We start from the raw sequence: 24,876 nt of genomic DNA, 5'->3' as shown, positions 1-24,876 counted from the left end.
CTCTCATCGCAGGACCTTTGTGCCTACCATGCCCTCTCTCCAGACCGCTCTTGCCATACCTCCTTGTCTTCCAGGTCTCCATTTGGATATCACTTCCTCTGGGCTGGTTGAGGGGTCCCTCTGCTAAGTTCTCACAGCAGGGACTTCTTATCCATCAGCCTCTCTTAAAGCGGGGACCTGGAAAGTGTGCAGAGTGAATGAATAAGAAAATGTTTCTCAAGGACACAGAGCAGATGGATGAGGCCCAGGTCCTTAGTCTACAAATCCAGTGTTCATTCATTCACTCATTCCTTCTTCGAATTATTTACTTGAGTACCTTTAACAAACCAGGTACTCTGTCAAATGCTGGGCATCCAGCGGGGAAAAAGACAAGCCCTCCATTCTCAGGGAGTTTGCACTGTAGAAGGAAGGGACGGGAAATAAGACAGTAAGAAAAATAATCTGAGAGTGACAAGTGAGTGTTACATGGAAAATTAAAATAAGCTAATGTGATAGAGTTTGACCAGGTAGGTACTTTAGATTGGATAGATGAGGAAGGCCCCTCTAGAGAGCAAATGACCACACATACAAAAAAGCCAGCCTTGTGAGTGTCAGTGGGAAGAGTATTCCAAGGGTGGGACAGCTTGTGCAAGGGCCTTTCAAGGGAGGTTAGAACAAAAGAAAGGTCAATATGATGGAACATAACGGGTGAACGGGAGCATGTTTGAGATAAGGCTGGTAAAATAGGAAGAGCTAGTGTGTGTGGGGCCTCGCACACCATGATCAAGAGGTCCTATTTTAGCCAAGGAGAGTGGGGTCCATTGGAGAGTTTTAAATTGGGAGTGATGTGGTATAATTTATGTTTTTAAAAAGTTAGCCCAACCACCGTGTAGAGATGGTTGGAAGGGGTGGGGACAAGAGTAGAAGGGGGGTGACCAGTTAGAAGGCTGTTGTGTTAGCCCAAGAGGTAATGTTGGCTTGAGCCAAGATGGTCATAGGGATGAAGGAGACAAGTAGATGGGCCCATACTGGAAGGTAGAATTATTTGGACTTGTTCATGTTTAGAAAGTAGAACTGATAGAAAGTGCTCATGGATTGGTATGGAAATAAGATGAAAAGGGAACTCAAGGAAACTGGGTGGCTGGAAGTATCCTGCACTATGAGGGGGGACAGGAGGCTGGAGAAGGCTTAGAACAGATGATCAGGATTTGTTAGGCTCTATGCATTTTTAGATCCCTATGACACATCTACAGGGAAGTGTCACTTAGCAGGTGGCTACACAAGAGTGAAGTTTTGGGGAGAGAGCTGGCTTGGGCATGCAGATGTGGGGATCATCAGCTTTAGGTGACATTTCATGTTATGGGTCTGGATGAGATTACCTGGAGAGAGAGAACATGTAGGGAGAAGATAGAGCACAGGACAGAGCACTGGGTCCTCCAACATCTGTAGATCTACAAAAGAGGAGGAGCCAGGCAGCAAAGAGACCAAGAAGGAATGGCGAGAGAGGTAGGAGGAAAACCAAGGCAGTGTGGGACCCAGATGCCAAAAGAAGGGAGGTGCACGTTGTCTTTCTTTTGTAACTCTGCTTTGCTGCTACCTACTCAGCACCTTCCTAGATCCCCCCCCAGGTCCTCCTGACCCCTATAAAGCTAACTCCCTGCCCCTCGGATCAGCTCAGCTGTTTTCCACTGTGCCACATCCACCCCATAGCAGCTCCTCCCTGTCTCCTCAAGCATCTGGCACTAAATGACTCCGTGGCCCTTGCCAGGTCCTTGCCCCTCCAGTTCCCCTTTCCACCTTGGACAAATGAGGAGGCTGGAGGTGGCAATCTCTTGCTGACAGCCCTCCCTGTGCCAACATGACTTCAGGTTCCGCCTCTCCCTCCCCGCACCAAGGGCTCTCCAACACTGGGCTTTGCTTTGGTTCAGAGCTCAAGCTCTCTTCTTGGTAGGCCTTTCTTTCTCCCCCCACACCCCCCTCCCCAGAGACAGTGGAGCCGTGGTCTCTGAAGACAATCTCAGTGATCCCGGAGGGGCTGCTTAGAGCTTAACTCATAGGTGGGGCACAGCTGAAGGCCATGAAAAGCCACTTGGAAAAAAACCCAGAGGAGTGTTAGGGGCACACAGCGGCCTTGGACCCAGGGTCGCCATGTGGGTTGTCCAAGATGTGTCCTGCTCAAGAATGTCCAGCCACAGGGGTGCTCTGCTCCCCAAAGTAGGGCACCCACAGGACTACATCTGTGTTTGCCCAGAGGGGTGACCCCCCTTTGGACTTGTCCCCTGTATTTCTTGTTCCTGACACTCGAATTCTCTGAGCTCGGTGCCTGGTTTCTTTAGGCCCACTGTCAGATGTCTCTGGGCCTGTCACCCATTATCTACAAGCCATCTGTGTGATTTAGACACATTGCCCAATGCCTGGGCTGAACTCCTGATGTCTCTGGGTCTGCCCCACATTTCTTTAGGTTCGCTGTCTGGATTACTTAAGCCCATTGTGTCACATCTCTAGGCCTGCTGCCAGATTGCCCAAAGCCCCAAGAACTTGGGCTGCTGCTGGAAATCAGGGCTGCCTGGCACATGAACACTGCTCTATGGGGTTGCTGTCAGGCAGGGGACCGAATGCCCCCACCTCTGGCCTCCGTGACGACCACGGGAATTAGGCCAAGGGCTCAGCCACGCTGTGAAAGGAGTGGTTGTACGGTTTGTTTCCCTCCATGATACCGCCAAGGCCAAATCCCCCAGAGACAGATTCATGGGCCCGTTTTGCTTCTTATTTTTATTTTTATTTTATTTTTTTGTTAATCCATATTTAATAGGGAGCCGCGCGTGTAGCGGCCCGTGCCTCGGGCCGGGAGCTCAGCACTGGCAGGGCAAGCAGGCAAGGAGTGGCCGGCAGCAGGGGTGGGAGCAGGCCAAGAAAAACCCCCAGGCCTCAGGTGGGGGCAGGACGGTTGCCCAGGCAGCCTGCTCACCGAAACCTGGCCTCAGAGCGCCTGGGGACCGGCCTGGCCTGCCGCCGGCAGCGGCTGCTCGGGCCCTTTGCGGAGAGCCAGGGAGACAAAACAGAGCCTGGTTTTAAAAGAGACACAAAGCGGTCTCTTCAAAGAGCCCTGCAGCAATCTGGGCCGGTGCAGACCCATGTTCTCAGGCAGGGAAGGGGCCTCGAGGAGCATCACGTACGGCATCCCTCCTGCGCATGAATGCTGGGCTCGGACAGAGGAACGAATAATGCAGCGTGCACCAGCAGCCCCCTTACCTGCCAGGCACTGGGCTGTGCGGAGGGCTTCGCACAGACCACGACGGCTCACGTGTTCAAGAATGCCACGGAGGGACTGCGGTAGTCTCCATTTTACAGACGAGAAACCAAGGTTCGCACACCCACCAGAATCGCTAACGTGTTAAAAACGGATAATATTAGGCACCAGTGAGCAAGCAGAGCCACTGGGACTCTCGTCCGTCGCGGCGGGCAGGCCAAGTGGTATTGCCACGGTGGAAGATCACTTGGCGGTTTCCCATGACGTTACACATACACGAGCCACAGGGCCCAGCAAGCTTGCGCCCAGGTGTTTATCCCGGGGAAATGAAACCTGCGGGTAAATGTTTACAGCAGCTTTATTCACAATCACCCAAAACTGGAAACAACTCAAATGCCCTTCAACTGAGGAACGGATAAACAAGCTAGTTCTTCAATGCCACAGAATATTACTCAGCAATAAAAATTCCTCCAGGAAAAACATGGATGAGTCTCAAATGCATTTTGCCAAGTGAAAGAAAACCGGAATCAAGTGGTCACATACTGTGTACTCCATCTGTGTGACATTCTCATGAAGGAAAAAACCACAGGGACAGAAAACAGATCCGCGGCTGCAGGGGTGGGGGCTGGGGGGTAGCAGGGATTGAGTACAGAGGGGCACAGGTGAATTTTTGGAGGGCTTTGGAAATGTTCTTTACGTGGTTTCTTGATCGTGGTGGTGGTTCCACCATCGCATATGTTAGTAAAAATTGCAGAACTGTACACTAAAAGGGGTGAAGATTACTCCACGCAAATTAAACCTTAATTTTTTTTAATGGAAAAACAAAACAGAACAGAGGTTGAAGGAGATCAAGTAGCTTTCCCAAAGGCAACCAGCCAGGAAGTGGCAAAGTCAAGCTTCAAACCCAGCTTTTTAACCACTGTGCTGGAGACCATCTGATCCAAGCCTTATTCACCAAGAGACCCAGGTGCCTCGGGATATTTAGGGAATGGCAGCTTCTGGGGACTTGGTTTTTTTTTTTTTTTTTTTAATTAATTGAAGGATAATCTCCAAATCATCTGTCTTTGAACCTCTCCTGCTGCAAAATGTTTTTGTCATCTGAAAATCCTGTCACGCCTTACTCCTCTGGCCACTAACTCTGTTCGCGCATGAGCATCATACAAAGACATGTCCCCGTAGTTGGGGGACCTGGTCACCTTCCTTTATCTGTCACTATTTGCTGTGTCAACTTGGATATGTCATCACTCCTTCTAGGCCCCAGTTTCCTTATCTCTGAGATGAGGATCATCTCACCCACCTCTAGATGAAATGGGAAGATGAAATAAGAATCATAAAACCTACAGCTTTACATCTTCATGATCTAATTCAACTGCTTTACGTTATCTCAGGGCACTGGCTCATTCTGCCCATGCTGCTGCTAACAATCAGGGCCTCCTGGGTACTTACAACGTGCTACGCAATTTATAGACGTCTCATCCTGCTGTCAGGCCCTGACGCGATACCACCTCACGATAGGAGAGGAAATTGAGGCACTTGGAAATGAGGTCATTGACCAGGATCCCACAGCTGAAAGGAGTCCAGCCAGGACCGAGCCCGGGCACGCCCATCTCAACTTGTCACTGCTATCCGCAGAGTTAAGAATCGGTAGCGACGCGCCTCGTCCCTTATGTAAGCGGAGCACCTTCTATGGAGCTTGCCCCAAAGGGACTTGAGATGCCAAAATGGATTTTTGTCCAATCTGGAAGGGCCAGCAAAGCCACGGAGGCCAGCTGTCCTCCTGTCGGACACCTGACCTTCCACCATTCCACCGGGCAAGGGTGCGGGAGGACAGCGGCGAGCGGCCGGGGGTCATTTGGCACTGGGAGGGAGATGAGAGAGAGAGAAGCCACTTTTGTGGGAGGGTGAACAAGTGTCAGCGCTCGCTCTACTCAATCCGGGCGTTTCATTCCGGCTCATTGTTCCTCATTATCAGAGCTAACTATGTTCCGGCGAAGGGCGAACATGTTCCTAAATTTATGTCTCTGTGTGCGACCACGACAATGCGTGTTTTGTGTGCTTCTCCCTGAAAAACTCCTCTTGTGACACGGACGACCCAGCTTGGACTTGGCCTTTCATGTGCATTACCCACTCCGACTGGCCCCTGCTGGCAGATTTTTCTTAAAGTCTAAAATGAGGGGCTAACCTTCTCTTCTCAGCTTTTTCTTCTCCGCTACCTATAATCTTGATTTGACTCACACAAAAGTGACTCAGTGGGAAACCCACTCAAGAAGGCTTTGACAGGGAACAATGGATGGGCACCTCTACAGAGGCCGGCCCGCCGCGTTGAGAGAGGGAAAATGGATTAAAGTTTAAAGATGTCATGTATGTTAACCGATCAGTATCGGTTTTATGTATTTTGTCAAAGAGACGGCAGTGAAGCGGGGCCTAGGAGGGTGAGGGGGTGCGAAGGAGGGAGAGGTGGCCCCCATACACTTTGGCCAAAGGCCTCACCAGAGATAACGAGCCCAAGGAGCTGGAGTGTTTGAAAGGTAATAATAACAATAATAAAGAAGAAAGGGCTGAGAGGAGATTGTCGTGGGATTGTTGTGTGTGTCAGCTTTGTCCTCCCACAATGGCCCAGGGCCAGGAGCCAGGCAGTCATCGGGGCAGCAGAGCGGCTCCTTCAGAAAGCGGACGCTGTTCATTCAGCCCTAACGGCTTTCTTCCAGGATAATGCTCCATGGGCTCCCCTGGAGCCGGCAGAAGCCCAAGGGAGTCATGGGTGAGGCGGGAGAGAGGCGGCTGAAAGGAACGGCCCCCCGCTGGCTATCTCTACGGCCCGGCCCAGCACCGAGCACAGAAGCAAGACGGCGGCAAGCGGCATGGGGCCTCGGCCCTGACCTCGCTTCTTATTCTGGGAGGAGGTTACCCACAATGCCCTGCTCCCCTGACAGGAAGTCCAGAGAATGGATTTGGCCTCTGGAACGTCTCTTCGATATCCCTGAAGCGAAGTGGAATCCCCCACTCTGATGTCTTTGGACCTCTAAATACTTTTCCTTTCACATGAACCTCCCTTTGTGAGAGTTGCCAGAATTTTTGCAAGTGGTGAACAGGCTGAAAATTGAGGATCTTCGAGTCTTCTTTCTTTTTTTTTTTTTTTTAAAGATTTTATTTATTTATTTGAGAGAGAGAATGAGAGAGAGCACGAGAGGGGAGAGGGTCAGAGGGAGAAGCAGACTCCCAGCCGAGCAGGGAGCCCAACGCGGGACTTGATCCAGGGACTCCAGGATCATGACCTGAGCCGAAGGCAGTCGCTTAACCAACTGAGCCACCCAGGCGCCCCTCGAGTCTTCTTTCTGAAGCAGTCCAGACTCAGGCGGGACAAGCCCAGCTTCCTCGGAGGAGGTGATGCCCGGCAGAGAAGCATTCGCAGGCTGGCTACTTCCCATTCACGCTCGGGACTCAAAGGACGGCCAGTGAGGGCGGCCATCTTGACCGGGCCTGCAGTGTGGATGTCCTCTAACTGGGACACTTCAGAGAGGAGCAAGGGCAAGGCGTCGAGCTGGTTTGAGGAACTCCCGTGGACTCCTACTGGCCCACGGTTTAAAGGCAGGAGTACACCGAACCCAGCTCATCCTGGCCTGTGAGAGCTGATTGTTACATTTCCAGTAATTCTGAAAGCCAGTTGTTTTTGTTTTGGGTTGTTTTTCCACTTGAACAACATGAATTTATTTTCTCACAGTTCTGGAGGCTGGAAATCCAAGATCAAGATACCAGCAGGGTGAGTGACCCCTGAGGCTTCTCAGCCTGTGCTCTTCACACGGTCATCCTCCCGTGTGCCGCAAGCTGGTTTTTAAAAGCTATGTGAATTTACAACCAAATAAATTATATTAACAGCAAAGGCGATAAACATCCAAAACTCATCACTTATTTTACCATTATCTACGCTTCTGAGGTCACGTATGTCTATTAGATCTATATGTGAGAAATACCGTGCTAATGGCATGCTTATGAGCATCTCTCCCCAATTCTATATACAATGGGGTCGCATTGATAGATAGAAATTGGCTCTAGTCGAATATTTACACCATAGCAATTGGAAAATGCTACAAGTCAGGGCTTTCCCCCACACAGTGCGCAGGCCGGGGGATGGTCTGGCCTAACCCCTTGGTCACTGGACCAAGCCACTTTCCCTCTCAAACAAGGGAGAAGAGAGGGGATGGCGACTTGCTTTGAAGATAAACAGTATAAAAGTATGAGAGCTTCTGAGTGTCCTGACCCCATATTCGCGCACACATTCACTCATCCTTTTTTCCTCTTTCTTTCTAGAAGAAAATAAGGTGTTAGGAAAAAAATCATTTCCAACTCTAAGACAACGTGAACTCCTCCAACTCTAAGACAATATGAACAATCTGATCTAATGTCTGCCTTTAATCAGGATAATTCAAGACCAGAAAGTTGACCCTCCTGCTTGCTCAGAAATGGGGACCAGGAGGGACAAATTCCTGGCTCTGGGACATCACCTCCCTTTGGGACTCACACAGCTTATCTCTCTGAAGCTGTGAGCCCTTCTATGAGGTGTCTGCATTTGAATAGGAGTCTGAGAGGCTGACCGCATTCGCGCTGGGATGGGGGAGGCATAATAAAAGATTCTCATGGGGGATGTCAGGTGTTGGGAGTGCGTTGCAAATTTGAGTCATCTGATGACCTTCCAAAAATACATCATTCAGGCAACTGCTTCTCCCTCCTAGAAGGCTACACTTGGTCAGGTCTTTCTCTCTCCTGCCCCAGACAGCAGAAATAATAGCTAATGTTCATGGAATAGACCCCCAAGTGTCAAACACTGGCCCAGAGCACTTTAATCTCATCTGAGCCTCCCAGAAGTAGGCAGTGTCTTAGTCCCATTTTGCAGCCAAGAAAACCAAGGCTTAGAGCGGTTCCTTCCCTTGGCCGCCCTACCCTGCCAGGAAGCCCCAGAGAGGGCCCAGACCCAGGCTGGCTGGCATCAGAGTTCTTCCTAATCACGATGCTTGGTAGTTCCTAGGAAAGGGTCCTTTTTGACCCAACGGTCCCACCCACCTGCCCCTACTACCCAGGTCTGGTCAGTGGAAAACAGGAAAATGGCAGGGAGGCGGGGTGAGGGACGAGACCGAGGAGGCCAGAAGTGGGGGAAAATGTAAGTGCACAGGGGACATGGCTATTACCCATCTGCCTTTCCTGGGCATTCCCCCGGCCCTCACTACCTAGGAGCTTACAAGGGCATACACTCGCTTAGGTGAGGCTCACTCAGTCCAGTTCCAGAGTGTCCCTCTTCACCTGATACACTGGGCCAGGTACCCGCATCAAATTCTTTCAGATCATTTCTTTTTTTAAAGATGTATTTATTTATTTGAGAGAGAGCAAGAGCAAGCACGAGTGGGAGGGGCAAAAGGAAAGAGAATCCCAAACAGACTCCATGCTGAGCACGCAGTTCAATCTCAGGACCCCGAGATCATGACCTGAGCTGAAATCAGGAGTCGGACGCTTAACCAACTGCGCCACCCAGGTGCCCCAAATTCTTTCAGATCTTAAGGGGAAGAGGCATGAGCCTGAGACCCTGGGCACCGGGAGCTGTCCAGCGCTCTGTGGTCACACCTACCCCCCCTCCCTACCCACCCTCAAACAGGAGAGCATCACCAGGTAGACCACGACACAACAGTGGGGATCTAGCACACCTATTTTTTCCTAAGGGCTTCACCATCTACAAGACACTTTCAAAGTCAGTTTCTCATTTGCTCTTTGTGATTGTGTGAGGCCGACATGTGTGAGGATGCCTTTTGCAGCAAGGAAAAGTTAATTCAAATGCCTCTGGGGTTTGGCCCAGGCCACTCAGCCCAGCTGGGTACAAAACCTAATCTCTGGACTCACTGTCCAGTGCTCATTTTGCTGCAAGAGCGACATGCAACCTTCCCACCCTGCCCCATCCCCCAGGAGGCCTAGTTTCTAAGCAGCAGATGATATCAATTGGTCTCTGGAAATGTGTCAACCACTGAGACCAGAAGACAAGTGCCAAGAAGAGAGAAATACTTGAAATTCCTGTTAAGGAACAATGTTGGGTTTGACCTGAATAACACCAGGGAATAAGGAGAAAATAATCATGTCAGACATTACATAATCCGGGAAGACACAGACTGAAGCTGGAGCTGGGAGGAAGGCCATGGGCGAGATTTCCAAGGGGGCACCTTTCCCCGTGGGAGGAAGAGGGGAGTGGGGAGGGCCGCTGACACCCACTGACCCAGCTGTTGCCACCCGCCGGGCACGGGGCAGTATTAGGGCAGACCCTTGCACGACAGCCCCACGCCCTGGGGGTCATGACCCACGGTCTGCGGACGGGAGAACTGAGGCACTGAGCACTTCATCCTCCCGAAGCAGTGCTGAGATGCACTGGCTCTTCCTCCAATGGGGAGCAGGCTGAGTGGGGCAGCGTGGCGTTCGAGGGTGAAAACTCGGATAGCCGAAAAGTGGAAACAACCCCAAAGCCCATTAACCGGTGGATGGAGGGAAAAATGCTGTGAAGCATGCCCTGGAAGGCCCGCCACACAAGGCTCAAGAGGACAGAACTTCGGATACACGCTGTGACAGGGACGGGCCTCAGAAACAGTATGCTAAGCCTCATTCTCCATGGGATGACCAACCCCGGGGGCGAGAAAACAGGTTTTTGGGGGCAAAAAAAAAAAAAAATTCAGATTAACAATGGTTTGTTCAACCAATCTCCAAAGTTCAACTCTCCCCAACAAAATCGTCTTCCTTAGTATAGAATTCTGTCTTTGGGGAGACTTTTCACGACCTTGAATTCTTCCCCTTGGGGAACGTGTGGATGACACTGGAAGGAGGAGGACTCCCCTGTGCCAAGTGGGAGAAGCCGGACACCAAAGGCCGGCCAGTGTAGGATTCCATGGCTGTGACGTGAGAAGAAAGGTGCATCTAGAGAGAGAGAGAGAGCGCGCGAGAGTGAGCGAACACATCGATGAGTGGTTGCCTGGGGCTGGGCGTGGGAACAGGGAATGACTGCACGGGGAAAAGAGGGACCTTTGTGGGGTGATGAAAATGTTCTAAAATTGAATTGTGGTCATGGTTGCACAACTCTGTAAATTTCCTCAAAGTCACTGAATTGTACACTTAAAACAAGTGAGTTCCCGGGTACTTAAATGATGTTTCAGAGGAGCTATTTTTATAAGGAGGAAGAGCACAGGCTTGGGGATGTGAGAGGCCTGGCTCCGGTTCCGGCTCCCCCCAGTCTCACGGCCCCCATGCTCGGGTCCCTCCTGGCCTCGGTGTGCTCGGCTGCGAAATGGAACCACGGCCAGAGTTTCGGGAGGCCTCCCGCACGGTGACCTGAGGCTCTGGGGGAGCCGGCTTCCAGCATTACACTTGAGAGACACAGAATCCCTTCTCCCCTTTCCGACCTGGGGTGAATAGAACACCTCCTGGAGCGGCCTTCCGTGACCCTGTGACCCTCCCGAGTTACCCTTACCGCCCGGCCTGTGCCTGGGTTTGGTTCCCCGAAGCACTTACTGAATCTCAAGTGGCCCTTTTGTTTACTGGCTCATTGTCTGCCTCCACACCCTCCCCTGGAATGTTCGCTCCGGGCGGGCGGGCGGCAGGGACCGAATCCACACCATCCCGCTTAGAAGGGCGCCCTGCCCTGGCACAAAAACGGATGTAAACCTGTTAGCTATAGTTATTATCACTAGGGCTTGAATGACCAATGAACACAGGCACATGAGCTACGTTTGTTCATCCCCAAATGACACGTTTCTGGAGACTTCTTTCGCTCAGAAAGACTTCTCAGGTGTGTGAAAGGGTGAAGGATTCTGGAAAAATTTTGCTTTAATTATATTGATTCACTGGCCCTGCATGCCTGCCGGAGTGATGCTTATCGTGGGGATCTCGGGCTCTCCTGAGACAACACATGCAGGGGCTTGTCCTTATTCAAGCACATACCTTGGCTTTGGGGTGACGGCCGTTAGGGCTTACTGGAATCTCAGTGGGGACCACAACCGAAATAGGGCCATGATTCTCTGATGCCCCATGTGAAATGAATACTCGGAAAGCACGGAGCCTGTGCGCCCTCTCATCTCCCTCCTCCACCCCCCAAACTAACACCATCCGAAAGCTCTAGGCTTAATGGAGAACCTCAGACCAGGGGGGTGATGGGGAATCTTCAAGAAACTGCAAACAGACCAGCTTGAGACAGGAGCCAGGAAGATGGAAGCCGGAAGGCATCGGGCCTCACTCGACATCTGTTCTGGAATAGTCCCTTGTGAAATTAGAAGCTGGGCGGGGCACGCATAAAGCAAGCAGCAAAGAAAAACAAACAAACAAACAGACTTGGCTCCCTGCCCCCGAGCCAGGGCCGCCACCTACTGGAGGTCGTGTGAAGACGAGGGCACAGCCCAGGGTGGGGGGCCGGCAAGCCTGAGAGCAGGGCTTTGGGGGTTGCACGCTGAGGCTGTGTGAGCAACAGGCTTCTACGGGTGGTTTTCCAGAGAGAGAGAGAGAGAGAATGAATTGTGTGTGTGTGTGTGTGTGTGTGCCCGAGAGAGAGAGAGAGAGAGAGAGAGAGAAAGAGAGAGAGGGAGAGAGAGAGAGAAGAGAAAGATCAGCTCTCTACTACAGACCAGAACATACTTACACATCCGCTCTGAAAACAGGGTGTCCGCCGACCAGGGGCCCAGGAAACCAGCCCCTATTCTCCGAATATTGTGGCCCTTAAAGAATAAAAACAAGGAGGGAGAGGCCCAGGGAACGAGCTAATTACACCCAGCAAGTGACAAATCACTTGGAAAACATAAATACGTTTTCAAGGACACTCCTCCACTAACGAAGCTAAAGTGTTTTTCTTTCAAACCCCAGCAAGAAAATCCAAGGGATGAAACAAACTTCGCTTATTTTAGTTTCTACTCAATTACCTGTTAATGGAAAAAATCTGGCACCGACCCTAATGAGGCGGGCATGAGCTCACCGGCGCGGGGTCGGTGCTGTCAGGGAAGGCTGCAACAAGCCGGGCATTTATCTGCCTCTCTATAACCCTTTTCAAACTCGCTGTCAGGGAGCCCACGCTGAGCAGGCCCGAGAGGAAGGACTTGGAACCTGCTCCAGGCCTCGGAGGCCCTCTGGGAAAAGGAAAATTGTTGTTGGCAAGTCTGCCTGGCTCCAGAAATTGATCCAGTGCCCCCCACTTGTCCAAGCAGCATCAGACAGAGCTAAGAATTTTGTTATAATTAAATAGAGTGCTGATTGGTTGCTGGAGGTGGTCTTGAAACTGGTGTTTAAAAGCAGAGAACAACGGTTACTATTCATAGGAAAAGCCCAGTCTTAAAAATCCATCTGTTTCATTCCCAAATTTAGGCCAAAAAAATGCTCACTTGCTGTCTTTAAAAATACCACCTGCTTTGTGATGTTGTATAATGTGCCATTATATAAGGTGGAGGGGGGCGGAGGGGAGGGCAGGGTGGGAGGATGCGGCAGGGTGGACCCAGCCCCTTTCTGACAACAGAGGCGGTCTGCAGAGGCCAGGCCATCTCCTCCCAAGGCCAAGCCCTCCTCCTCAGAGGCCCCACATGGGCCTTGAGGCGAGAGAGAGAGAGAGAGAGAGACAGAGAGACAGAGAGACAGAGAGACAGAGGAGACTGACTTAACCAGCATCACCTCCACAAGCTGCACTCAGGAGCCCCCCATTGCTGGGCCCTGGCAATTACAGACATCTACCCTCCACCCACCTGGCCTCTAGGGTCCAACATCTGGGGGTTGCACCCAGGCCTGGTTGGGGCTGTGATCTCACACCACTGCTCACCACAGCTGTGGTACCAGGTGAGGTCATGGCTCCTGGAACCAAGGGAGGAGAAGCATCCAGGCCCCCTCAGCCCTGCTGGCAGGATCCCTTAGTTACCCTCCTGCCACATACCACCCTAACCCCAGGGTCTGGAAGCCACAGGACACAAGGGTCCCCATGGGACAGCCCTGTTTCTCCCAAGTGGGCAGATGTCCCAGTCCAGCCTAGTCCTAACAGCTTCTCCCTAACCTCATAGAAATGTCAGGGCTCAGTTTCTCCTGAAGATTCTCATTCACAGGTTAAGTGAAGAGAATTGGCTCTGTCGTCACAGGCCAAATTTGAGCCACTTTTCAGCTGACCGATGCTGGACACATTACTTAGCTCCTTCCCATGACAATGGAAATAGGGAAACTTCCATCAGAGTGCTTGGGTGCAGCACAAATAAAACAGTACATGCTGTGCTAGACACTTGGGAGCCTAGTATGGTGCCTGGCACGTTGGAGGTGCCCACATACAGCTGGCCGCCCACTCTGTTCCTCCAACACAGTGGGGTCACAAACCCGGACACTGACCCAAGATTGGGAACAAACCTCGGGGCTGGCAGCAGGATAACGATTCCCCACATTGAAGCCAGCCAGTAGAGAATTCAAGGCAGCTGGTGTTACTAGAAAGATCCTGGTCTAGACTGGGAGAAATCATGGCATCTAGCCTGGATCCTGCCAGCACCTTGCTATATGGCTTCAGGTATAAAGAATGGGTCCCCTTCTCTAGGCTTCACTTTCCTGGGTCCAGTCCTTCTTCCAGCCCTTAGAGACAAAGCAGTCTGACTCTATTTAGAGCAGCTGTTCTTGCCTACAAAGCCCTCCTGGAATTCCTATCCAGAAGGATAGAACTTACATGCCTACACACCTACCTCTTGGGAATTCTGATGCCCCAGGGAGGATGGGGGCTAAACAAGGAACCCTCCACACCCTGACATCAAAAGTAGGCTCTAATTTCACTAACATGACCATGATTTCCCATTTACACGCCCCCTGGCCCCCCATCAATCCTTGCACCCTGAAAAGTAAGTATAGATACCAGAGTGGTTTCTAGGAGGGTATTCTCTGAAAAGCTATTAATAGGAATTTAATGTGGCTTATAATTTATCCTTAGAGGCCATTCCAGAAGTCCTACTCCATCCACTCTCTTCACTGTGAATTTCCTTCCATACTTGATCTCATAAGGCTAACAGGAATCTCGGTGAGGAGGTAAGCAGTGCAGAGCTTGTCTTAAGTTGCAACTACCACTACCTTTAGAATCCAGAGGAAGTTAGCCCTGCTTAACCCCAATTCTTCATAATTCCATAAATCAAGTGAATAGGGGGCATTAAAATTTTTTTTCAAAAGGCTTGTTTCATGACTTTTAGCCATGGTGACTCTGTCCTCGGGCCCCATGCTATAGACCACATGGTAACCATAGCTACAGTCTTTTATCACTTGCTCCATGCAAGACACACAACCAAGAGGGCTTTTGTCCCCCTCGCCCATCCAATATCATTTGCAGCATTTCAGTGCAATGGAGAATATATCATCTATGAGAAAAATCCAGAGGAATCTTGAGGGCATTGCATGAGAACTACCCTTCTACGGGATGAAAGACACAATTTATCCATTCTACTATTGACAGACAATTAGGTTGTATCCAGCTTTTGGCCATTATGGATGAAGCTGCTATGGTCATCTACCAAAGTTAAACATATGCTATTTGGATATTCTTTTGTGTCAATTACCTACTCCCAGTTTTTTTGCTTTGTTTTCACTCACTTTCAAGTGATTAAGTTTTCTTGTGATTTGTTATACTTCTGGATATTAGTCCTTTGACAGATAAATGTGTTGCAAATATTATCTAGACTGTGGCTTGCCTCTTTACTCTTGAAATGAATTCCTAAGAAACACTCTCAACAACCAAAGACCAGAAAAGGATTTTCTTAATTTGATGTCATGTATCTACAAAAACTTACAGCTTGCTACTATACTTAATGGTGAAACAGGGAATGTGTTTTCTTGAGTTCAGAAGAAAGACAAGGAATCCTGATATCACCACTGTTATTCAACATTCTATTGGAGGCTCTTGCCAGCACACACACACACACACAAAAAGCAAGTGAGAGAGTATACGGATAGGAAGGGGGAAAATAAAGTTGAATAAAGTTGACAGTATTTGCAGATAATATAATTGTGTGAATAGAAAAATCTAAAAGGAGCTATAGCTAATCTGCTAGAATTTATATGTGAATTTAGCAAGGCTGTTGAATAAAAAGGTCAATATACAAAAGTCAAACATAATTCTACATACTAGCAAGAATCAATTAGAACACAGAAATTGAAAAATACTACTTACGGTAATTTCAAAAAACATCAAATATCTAGGAGAAAATTTAATGAAAGACGTGCAAAACCTCTATCATAGAACTATGAAACATTTGTTGTGGGCTGAATTGCATCCCCCCCCACCCCTAAATAGGTAATTAAAGTTAAAGGAGGTCATATGGGTGGGCATTGTTATTGTTATGGCAGACCTAGCAAACTAATATAATATTGTTGAGTGAAATTAAGAAATACACAAATAAATGAAAGGATAGACCATGTTCATGGATTAGAAGACTCAATATTGTTAAGATGTCAGTTCTCCCCAAATTATTACAACAGATTCATCACAATCATAATAAAAAGTCTAGCAGTCTGTGTGTTGGTGTATGTGCGTATGGAAATTCACAAGCCAATACTAAAATTTACATGGCAATGCAAAGGGCCAGGAAGTCATAATAATCTTGGAAAACAAAACTGAAGGACTTAAATGCTACATAGCAAGACTTATTACAACGACACAGTAATTAAAACAGTGTGGTATTGGTACCAAGGTAGAAAAAGATTGGTGGCATAGTGTCAAGAAACAGATCCACAATCATACATCATTTGGATTATACGAGATCAACCAGATGTCCATATAGAAAAAAATGAACTTTGACTCCAGCCTCATATCATACACCAAAATCAATTGCAGGAGGATTACAGACCTCAATGTGAAAGGTAAAACAATACAGCCTCTAAAAGAAAAAAGAGGAGAATATGTTCATAAATTTGGAGTGATAAAATATTTTTTTAAAGATTTTATTTATTTGAAAGAGAGAGTGTGTGTACACGAGCAGGGGGGTGGGGGGAGGAGCAGAGGGAGAAGCAGGCTCCTTGCTGAGCAGGGAGCCTGACACAGGGCTCGATCCCAGGACTCTGAGCTCATGACCTGAGCCAAAAGCAGATGCTTAACCGACTGAGCCACCCAGGGGCCCCTGGAGTGATAAAATATTACTTAAGTGCGATTTAAATGCACTAACCATAAAATAAAAGGTTGATAAAGTAGGCCTGATTAAAATGGAAAACTTTTGCTCATCAAAAGACATTCTTAAAGAAAGTTTCATTTAGTCATTAACAATATTTATTCAGCACTTACCAGGTATCAGACTCGCTCTGTGGATAGAGTGGGAAGCAAAGAGACACCATCTCTACCTTCCAGAAGCTTAACTTCTAGAGCAGGAGTTGGAAGACTTTTTCTATGAAAAGCAAAATAGTAAATATTTTAGGGCTTAGAGGCCACAAACCATCTCTGTGGCAAGTAATTCTTCTTCTCCTTTTTGTCCTTCTCCCCCTTCTTTTGCAACTCTTAAAAAAATGTAAAATTGTTCCTCACAGCTCTTCAAAAACAGGTCACAGGACTGGTTTGGCCTGCAGGCAATAATTTGGCAATCCCTGGTCCAGAGAGAAAGGAAGAAAAACAAATAGGCAAATAACTTCATATATGTGTGTGTGACATATGTAAGGAAGTGTTCCAAGGACAATAACAGGGTGTTCTGATAAAGAAAAAAAGGGAAAGTACAGAAGACATGAGTTAGATCATTAGTGCTCATCCATACCTGGATGCCTCTCAACATTTCTCCGCCTCCTCTGTAGCCAGGTTGATCTCACAACTGAGTTCTACTCAATAGACTATGGGCAGAAGTGATGTTCATCACTTACATGTCTATTAAATGTGCTGGCGATCTTCTTTCTCTCCCTCTTCCACGGGGGCTGGGAGATGTCTCTGAAATGGCTGACAAGTAAACCTTTACTGTGTTAAGCTATTGATATTTTAGGGTTTGTTTGTTATTATAGCATCGTCTAGCCTAATCTGGCTAATTCAGGAGATTTCATGGAAGCTAAAATATAAGGGGCAAAGCAATAGCTCCTGATTTTTTTGGTTTTTCTATTGAGTTTCATTTTATGTTTTTAAAATGTTGGCCTTGATCCCACTAAATTGATTTCCTAACTTATCAATGGCTTGCAATCCACAATCTCAGAAACGTATATATGATATTATAATACATACACTTCTAATTTTCTTCCAATTCTAGGACTCTATGTATTTTAGCACGCAGTCCAAAATAGCTCACTCCATGTAATTATCAACAGTCTTTATTGTTATTATATGCACAGAGACCAGAATGAGAAAAAAAACAGAAACAAAAAAACTCCTGCACACAGGGAGAGAAAACACCTGGCGGTCTCATTGCAAAAGTCTTTCACAAGGTCCATGAATCAAATGAGCTCCACCCTCTGTCTCTCTCCAGCTACCCAGATGGTCTATGTCTTCACAAGGAGCAGGAAAGCACGGTATTCAGCAACGCAGGCCCCTGAGCCAGGCTGCTGGGATTCAGATCCTAGGCTCACTGTTTCCCAGATTCGGGCCTTTGAGGAAGCCACTTAACCTCCCTGGCCTCACTCTCTACATTTGTAAAATGAACATAAAAGCAATCTCTATCCCACGAAGATTAAATGAGAAACACAGGTGGAGTTTCTAGCACATCTTCTCGTCCTTATCCTTGTATAAGGCCACTTTCTAGATGAGCAGCGTGTCCAGGCCTTGGGAATGTTGGTGGCCCCTTTCCTTACGGATTCTGTCCTATAAGACAGTAGAGGACTCAGCTCAGAGGGAAAAACGGACATCAAGCTTACTTTACCCAGACTTGTGTGCCAGAGCCTAGAACAGTACCTGGTGCAAATGGGCGCTCAAGGATTAGTTGTTGAATGAACCAATGAATCAATGGGCTTACTCACAGCTCAGTCAAGTGTACTCACTTGCGTACACTTAAAAAATTCCCAAAGTCCAGAGTCAGAATTTGCCAATGCTGCCCATCAGACCCAGGCCAGGATTCAGGCAGGCCTCTGCCATCGCCACACGCCTGGGAATGCTGGACCAGATCTGAAAAGGGAGATGAAGAAGCCAACGACAGATGGGAGTCCTTTAGAAGGTCAAATCCGTGGCCCTGTGTCTTAGTGATTCCCAGCCCTGGCTTCTGGCACTTGCCTTGAGCTACCATTCACAGGAGACTTTTCGGCTCTTCCTTTGTTTCTTTCCAAAGGGCTTTAATTAAAAACACATTTCCATACCACAAAAAGCACTCCAGCTACAGCTGCGGCTCCCCAAGGGGCAGAAGCTGTTTTCACGGAGCCATCAAGTTTCAGGTGAGATGATCATGGGTGAGTCACAGCGCCCTGGGGTCCCTCAACACTATGACAAAGATGTGTCTTCCACATCTAGGTGTCTCATTCTCTAGCCTGGGTTTGAAGAGCAGGACTAGCAGGATCCCGAAGCGAAATAAGGAAAAGAAATAGCCAGGACTGGCCTTCTACTTTTACAATAATACTAACCACTCTGATTTACTATTCCAGGCACTCTGCATCCCAGCCTCAAAAGAATCTGTGAAAACGAGTACTGCTGTCACCCCTTGTTCCCTGAAGAAACAGAGGCTCAGAGAGCTGGAGGAATTAATTGCCCAAGGATGCACAGTGTGGGAGTCGGACGTTGGAGTCTCCAAGCTCAGATTCTCTCCACTGCTCCTTGGTTTGTCTTCTCTGCAAATCCCAGATCCGGATGAAAGGCATCCTGACCCTACCTGCACCCACATCATCAGCATAAAAAGTGAGCCTTCTATCATCTGAAATGGAAAACCACTTTCGACACGGTCTGTCCAAAACCACCACCAACAGCAGTACAACAGCTCATTCTCGAGGGTTCTGTGCTAAGATTCTGCAGTCTCCCAGAGTTAGCCAATGCCTCTGTAGAGGCCTGGTGTCCCCACCCCCCAAAATGTCCATGTCCGAATCCTAGAACCTGTGTTGTTTTCTATGGCAAAAGATGTGATTAAGCTAAGAATCTAGAAAGAAGTGGCTCATCCAGGATTATCCACATGGGCCCGAAATACATCAAGGTATCCCTCTCTGTGTTGTTGTTCCTCACAGCTCTTCAAAAAGCAGGGAGTTTCCAGACAGACACACGGGAGGCAGTGATGTGAAGATGGAGGCAGAGATTTGAGTGATGTGGCTACAAGCCCAGGAACACGCAGGGTGGTAGGCAGCCACAAGAAGCTGGAAGAGACTCCAGAAACTCCAACAGGAGCATGCCCAGCCGACACCTGGATTCCAGACTTCTGGCCTCCAGAGCTGTGAGAGCTATTGCTTGAAGTCCTCACGTTTATGTTAATTTGTTACCACATGAAGCCATGCACGCTCCTAACAGGCAGCCGTGTTTGGCCAGGTCCCATCAGAGGTCAGGGGTGATGTGGCTCGGAGATTGAGAGTTATGAGCGCCTACATGTGGTCTCAGGGTCTCTTAGTAACAACAAATCCACAGATGGATGAAATTAGAAGATGCTCCGATTGAAAATAAACTCTTGAGGTCGGAAGGAACCAAACAGCTCGAGAGAGTGTGTTGAAGGACGGGGACTTGGCCTGGTGTCTGGGAGACTGGAAGCTGAACTGCCGAGAAAGACAGGCTTGGGGGAAAGGAAGTCCCGTGTCAGGGTGGGAAGAGCCCCAGAGAATTGCTCGAAGGTGGTAAGGCAGTAAACTTGCGGCGAGGTGACCCATATTTTGATTTTAAAATGTGATCTTTGCTCAGGCTGGCTGATGACAGAGGGACTGTCCCCACTCCCACCCAGCTTTTTTATTTTTTGCCTTTGTAACAAGGGCACTGAGCTACCTTCCAGCATGGCTGAAAGATTAGGAAAGACGGACACCTTGGAAATTCAAGAACACAAAATTTGGAAGCACTCTGGCAAGTCACCATTCCTTTGGTTCTCAAAATACACAGAGTGAGTTGGCTAATGTCACTTATTCTTTCCTTCAACAAATATGCATCAAGTACCCTCTATGTGCCAGGCACTGAACCAGGTCCTTAGTAGAGAGCAAGGAACATAAAATCCACAGTTCTGACTTCTTGGAGAGTTCTCTAGGGCAGTGGTTCTCGACGGGGCATGATTTCGCCCGCTGGGGGATATCTGGCAATAACTGAAGACATTTCTGGGTGTCATATAGTGCTGGGGGTGCCGTGGCATCTAGTGGGAGGAGGCCAGGGATGCTAACAACTGACAGTGCATAGGACAGTCCCCCCCAACAAAAGATGTCAATATTTTGCTAAGTGGCACTCTTAGTGGCCTAACCAGGGCCACATCCACTCACACGGCAGTGGGTGAGGGAAAATCAGGAAGCTGGAAGAGCACCATAGGAGGGAGACATCACCCACTACCACCTACGCTCAGACCTGAAAGATGAGGGGGAGTTATCCGGGCAGGAAGTGGGGCTGCAGGAGCAGAACAGAACCTTCCAGAAGAGGGGAAAGTGTGTGGGTGAGCGTGCGGGGCAGAGGAGGTGGGGCAAACAAGGACACCCTTCAGAAGGACTGTCCCATCACTCCGGGAGAAGGACCATCTTAATGATACCAGGAGGCATAACTCAGTGTTGAGCACCGGTTTGGGGTCAGATCTGAATTTAAATCCCATCCTACTAGCTGTGCAGCCTTGGACAAGCCACAGACTCAGAGTTTCTAAACCCAGTTTTAGAAAATAAAGCGTGTTGGGGGGGTAATATCGATCTCAGGTGGGGCTGTTAGCATTAAAGGAGAAAAGGCACATAAATGCCTTGGCCCGCGGCCACCAAGAACAGCTACTGTTCTGATTTGTGTTTTCAAAGGTCACTCTGGGCCCAGTGTGCAAAATAAAATGGGGAAGGACAACCAGAATCACTCCTCTCTGGGAACACAAAAGCAAACAAAAACAAAATACTGAAGATTTTACAGAACAAAAACTAGCTTGAGCAAAGCACAGCTTCCAAGGAGCTTTAAAGTCCTTGATGACAACCCTGTGTAGCCTTAAGTAACAACAACAACACGAACAGCCTCCAGGCCATCGAAATTGTGCCCTTTGGAGGTACAGTTGTCCTAGAAAAGTGGAACATACACAGGTTTCCCCCACTATCCAAATGTAGAGCGTTCCTGGGGAAACTTTTCTAAGCATAAATCCAGGCGCAAAGTGAAGAATTGCCGTGAATTTATATGGAAAATTTTTGAGCATTCCCAGACCCCAAAATAACCTCCTTTAAGCCTTGTCTGATACCTTCGGATATCAGACATCCTGCTTACGGATGCACAAAATAAATCGAGGTAAGCACAGACGCGCAGGGACCCAGTTCAGACCTCTGCCAGCTGGACGCCGAGATGTTGGGTGAGGCTCCTGGGGCCACCGCCGCCGGCCCAGGGTGCACAGCCTCGGTACCCGCTCGCTCATACTCAACGCTATTTTCGCTTTTCACCTTTTTCTGGCAAAAGCGAAAATCCTCTTAGGATTTCTTTCAGTTCGTGAAAACGGGCTAACATAGGTCTTTCGTCAAAGCAAAGGGACATTACACGACCTTTCGAATAGCCAGGGCATTCCCGTGCACCCACCCATCCTAATCAGCCTGAGAAATGACCGCAGCGGAAACCTCAGGAAGATCTTTACTGTGGCCCCTGGTTGGTGGTGATGATGATGAACTTGCACCCTTACCAGGATACAGCCACAGAACTTTTGAGTCCCCCACACAGCAAGGCTCCACCATACGAGCCGCTAAGTGATTCGCCTTGATCCGATTTTCTACAAACCTTCTTCCTCAACATCCACTCACTGTCAGAGAAAGGTTTTCAGTCCGACACCCTGGCACCTCTCCCTGCGGGTGACTCTTAGAGAGAAGTTAGAATCCTTCCACATCAGTGGTCCTTCAATGGGAACAATGTAGTGTCTTAAATCCATTCCTGGGGAACTAAGTGTCCTTAACCAGAATTCAGCCCTTTCTAAAGCTGGATACTGTGAGAGAAGGACAACTAAGATCTACGAGATGACTGTTTTATAGTCGGAAGCGGGACATGGACTCTCTTACTGTGCTCTGCTTTCAGAAACGAACTAACTCGGTACACAGGTGTGCCCAACAGGCGTCAAGAATGAGAGAAAGAAAAAAAAACACAGACCAACCCACAAAAAGAGTGCAAGACCACTTTTGGATATCCAAGTCCCAACCCACCGCCCATACCAACCATGTGGTCTGGTCTTAAGTTCCAGCTGCGGAGGACGGTCCTCTCGCAAGAAGGCGGGTACGGCTACCCCCAAGGCGGAAAATCCAAATCACAGAAACGAGTGACCAGCCTTGATCTGCACGTACTAAGTTGCTTTTATTAATCCAGAACGGCATGCTACAGATATTGTACAGCATGAACATTTATTCATTACAAAAATGGCTTCCAAACCATTAAAAATGAAATTGGAATAAGAGCATAAAACGGAACAGTAACATCACAACTGTTAGGAAACATTCAAAGTATTCACAAAAAATGTTATAGTTAGCATTTTAATAAACCAGAGAAAAATTGGAGACAGTTTTACAATCGCTTCATGTCAACTACAATGGCACTGAATGAACAGGTTTCAGCTTTATACAGCATTTTGCAACATCAACATGCCTAGGTTTTTTTTTTTTTTTATTTGTAAAGTGTGCCACCTCCTTGTATGTCATACGTGTACATAAAAGCGGCAGCTGGTTTTTCCTTTAAGAGTAATCTAATATACAGAATTTTTGGCCCCTAAGGGTTTATACCTCTTCATTTAAAATGCTTTCTGGACAATCTGCTACCAAACACATCTTGTTATAGGTGACATTAAAACTACATACAAATCTACCTATGTAACATCACAGCAAAACATGATGAACAAAAATTACAGCATCAAAAAGAGGGAGAAAGCTAAAGTCACTGAGAATTTTGGCACATAAAGTTTTGCACACAGTCAGGCCGTGTCCTAAGGGTACAGAGCTGCCGACTCTGAGTTCGGAGGGGAAACAGGGTGGTTCCCGCTGCTGCTTACACGGCGTCACTAAAATTCCCTCGCTAATTTTCAAGTCTTGGTTTACATAATGGCTTTTAAAGCAACTTTTGTTAATGCTACTGATCCTTTAATGCAACTAGTAATGTCCATTTGGCAGCATCTGGGTTTCATACAGCCAAAAAAAAAAAAAAAAGTAAAAAAGAGAAACAAAAAAATATATATACACATTTTATATATAAACTTAAAAACCTTGTACAAATGAGTTGTTATATATAAGATGCTTATGCTAAGGGAAAAAAACTTTATACAGTTTCAAGAAAAAGGAAAACATCTTAAAAGGGACAACGTACAGGTTCGACGAGCAATCTCTAAAGCAATAAATACTACTGGTCCAACAGCGTTGTGATTCCATTAATTGTTGAGTAGAACCCCCCCCCCCAAAAGAACAACACCATGGAACAAGGTATATTAACACATTTAACCCTTTGTTTCTGTACATTTAAACAATAACAAGTAACATCACAATTAAAGTTGTCTCACACAGAGAAAAAAAAAAAGGACTATGGCACTGCATTCGTTGTGCCCCTTATGGTTTAAAAACCAGATGTAAAATGATTGGTTCGCAAGCTCGTATTTAATACAAATAATACAGAACCAACTCCTTCTGGAGGGCTGCTTCAAAATTGCTTCTTTTTTTTTTTCCTTTTTGTTTTTTAATCAGTCTTTTAAAACTAAGCTATCCAAACTACATAACAGTTATGTATATATATATATTTTTTAAACGCTACAAAGACTTTAAACAGCTGTTGATAAAAATTTTGGTAGAATCATGAGGTTCTTCTCTCATCTACATATTTAAAAGGAGAAATTGAAATAAGAATGGGTCAAATATTGACCAATGAACTCCATAAACATCAACTAATGTAGCCACGTGGCACAAAATTAAGAGTACAAAACAAAACCTTTCCAAGGGGGTGGGGGTGGGGGTGGGGGTGGGTACAAAGAAAAGCGAAAAAAACGCAACACTACGCAAACCAACGGGCGGGGGGGGGGGGGGTGGGGGGGGGCTGCTAACGAAGCTAAAGCTATTCTAAAGACTTGGTCACGAGGGACAGCGGCTGGGGCTGGGTCCCGGCCAGAGAGCCGTGGGAATGTAAGGAAGATGTTGACGGCTGTGCAAGAGAGGACGAGGACATGACGGGCGGCTGCAAAGCGGCGGGAGGCAGGTCCAGGGCCCCGTTGGGACAGAGGGCGGGGGCCTTGCCGGGGGCGGCCTCGGCAAGCAGGAGGGCGGGCGGCGGAGGCATCATGGACAGGTGGGCCAGGGGGTCGGGCTTCAGGGTCAGCGAGAGAGGCTGGGTCTGCTCAGTCTGTGACTTGGCGTCTTGGGGGGGGGAGCCTAGCAGGTTGGGGGAGGGAGGAGGCGAGTCTAGTAAGCTTCCATCTGAAGAGGGTGGACTGAGGCAGCTGCCTTCACCTTGTATGTAGCGAACGCACTTTTTTTTTCTCCTAGAAACAGGGGGAGAGAGTCATCTGTGAATAAAGGGCAGAGATGCCGAGGGAGAGAGTGACCTACTGCTCAGGGGCGCGCTCAAGTCCCCTCTGTCCCCAGAGCCCGCACGCCCCGTGGCCAGGGGGCCGCGCTCACTTGGC

The 24,876-nt window shown here is 48.2% G+C and overlaps 1 protein-coding gene across 18 annotated transcripts in view; it reads right to left on the bottom strand.

Annotated features, from left to right (window-relative positions):
- Nucleotides 1–22,799: 22,799 nt before the first annotated feature.
- TCF7L2 (transcription factor 7 like 2) overlaps nucleotides 22,800–24,876 on the bottom strand; it is a 198,681-nt gene continuing 196,604 nt past the window's right edge. For 10 of the 18 annotated variants that reach the window (XM_044916154.1, XM_044916153.1, XM_044916155.1 and 7 more), the window contains one exon: nucleotides 24,591–24,732. In XM_044916154.1, coding sequence (XP_044772089.1) covers nucleotides 24,653–24,732 — 80 coding nt within the window. In that variant the 3' untranslated portion in view covers nucleotides 24,591–24,652. Of the gene's footprint in view, nucleotides 24,733–24,876 lie in introns of all 18 variants that reach the window. The other 8 variants (XM_044916146.1, XM_044916145.1, XM_044916147.1 and 5 more) reach the window with 1 other exon arrangement.

Source organism: Neomonachus schauinslandi, chromosome 6, assembly GCF_002201575.2.
Source record: "Neomonachus schauinslandi chromosome 6, ASM220157v2, whole genome shotgun sequence".
NCBI lineage: Eukaryota > Metazoa > Chordata > Mammalia > Carnivora > Phocidae > Neomonachus > Neomonachus schauinslandi.
This window is presented reverse-complemented; position numbering and strand designations above follow the sequence as displayed.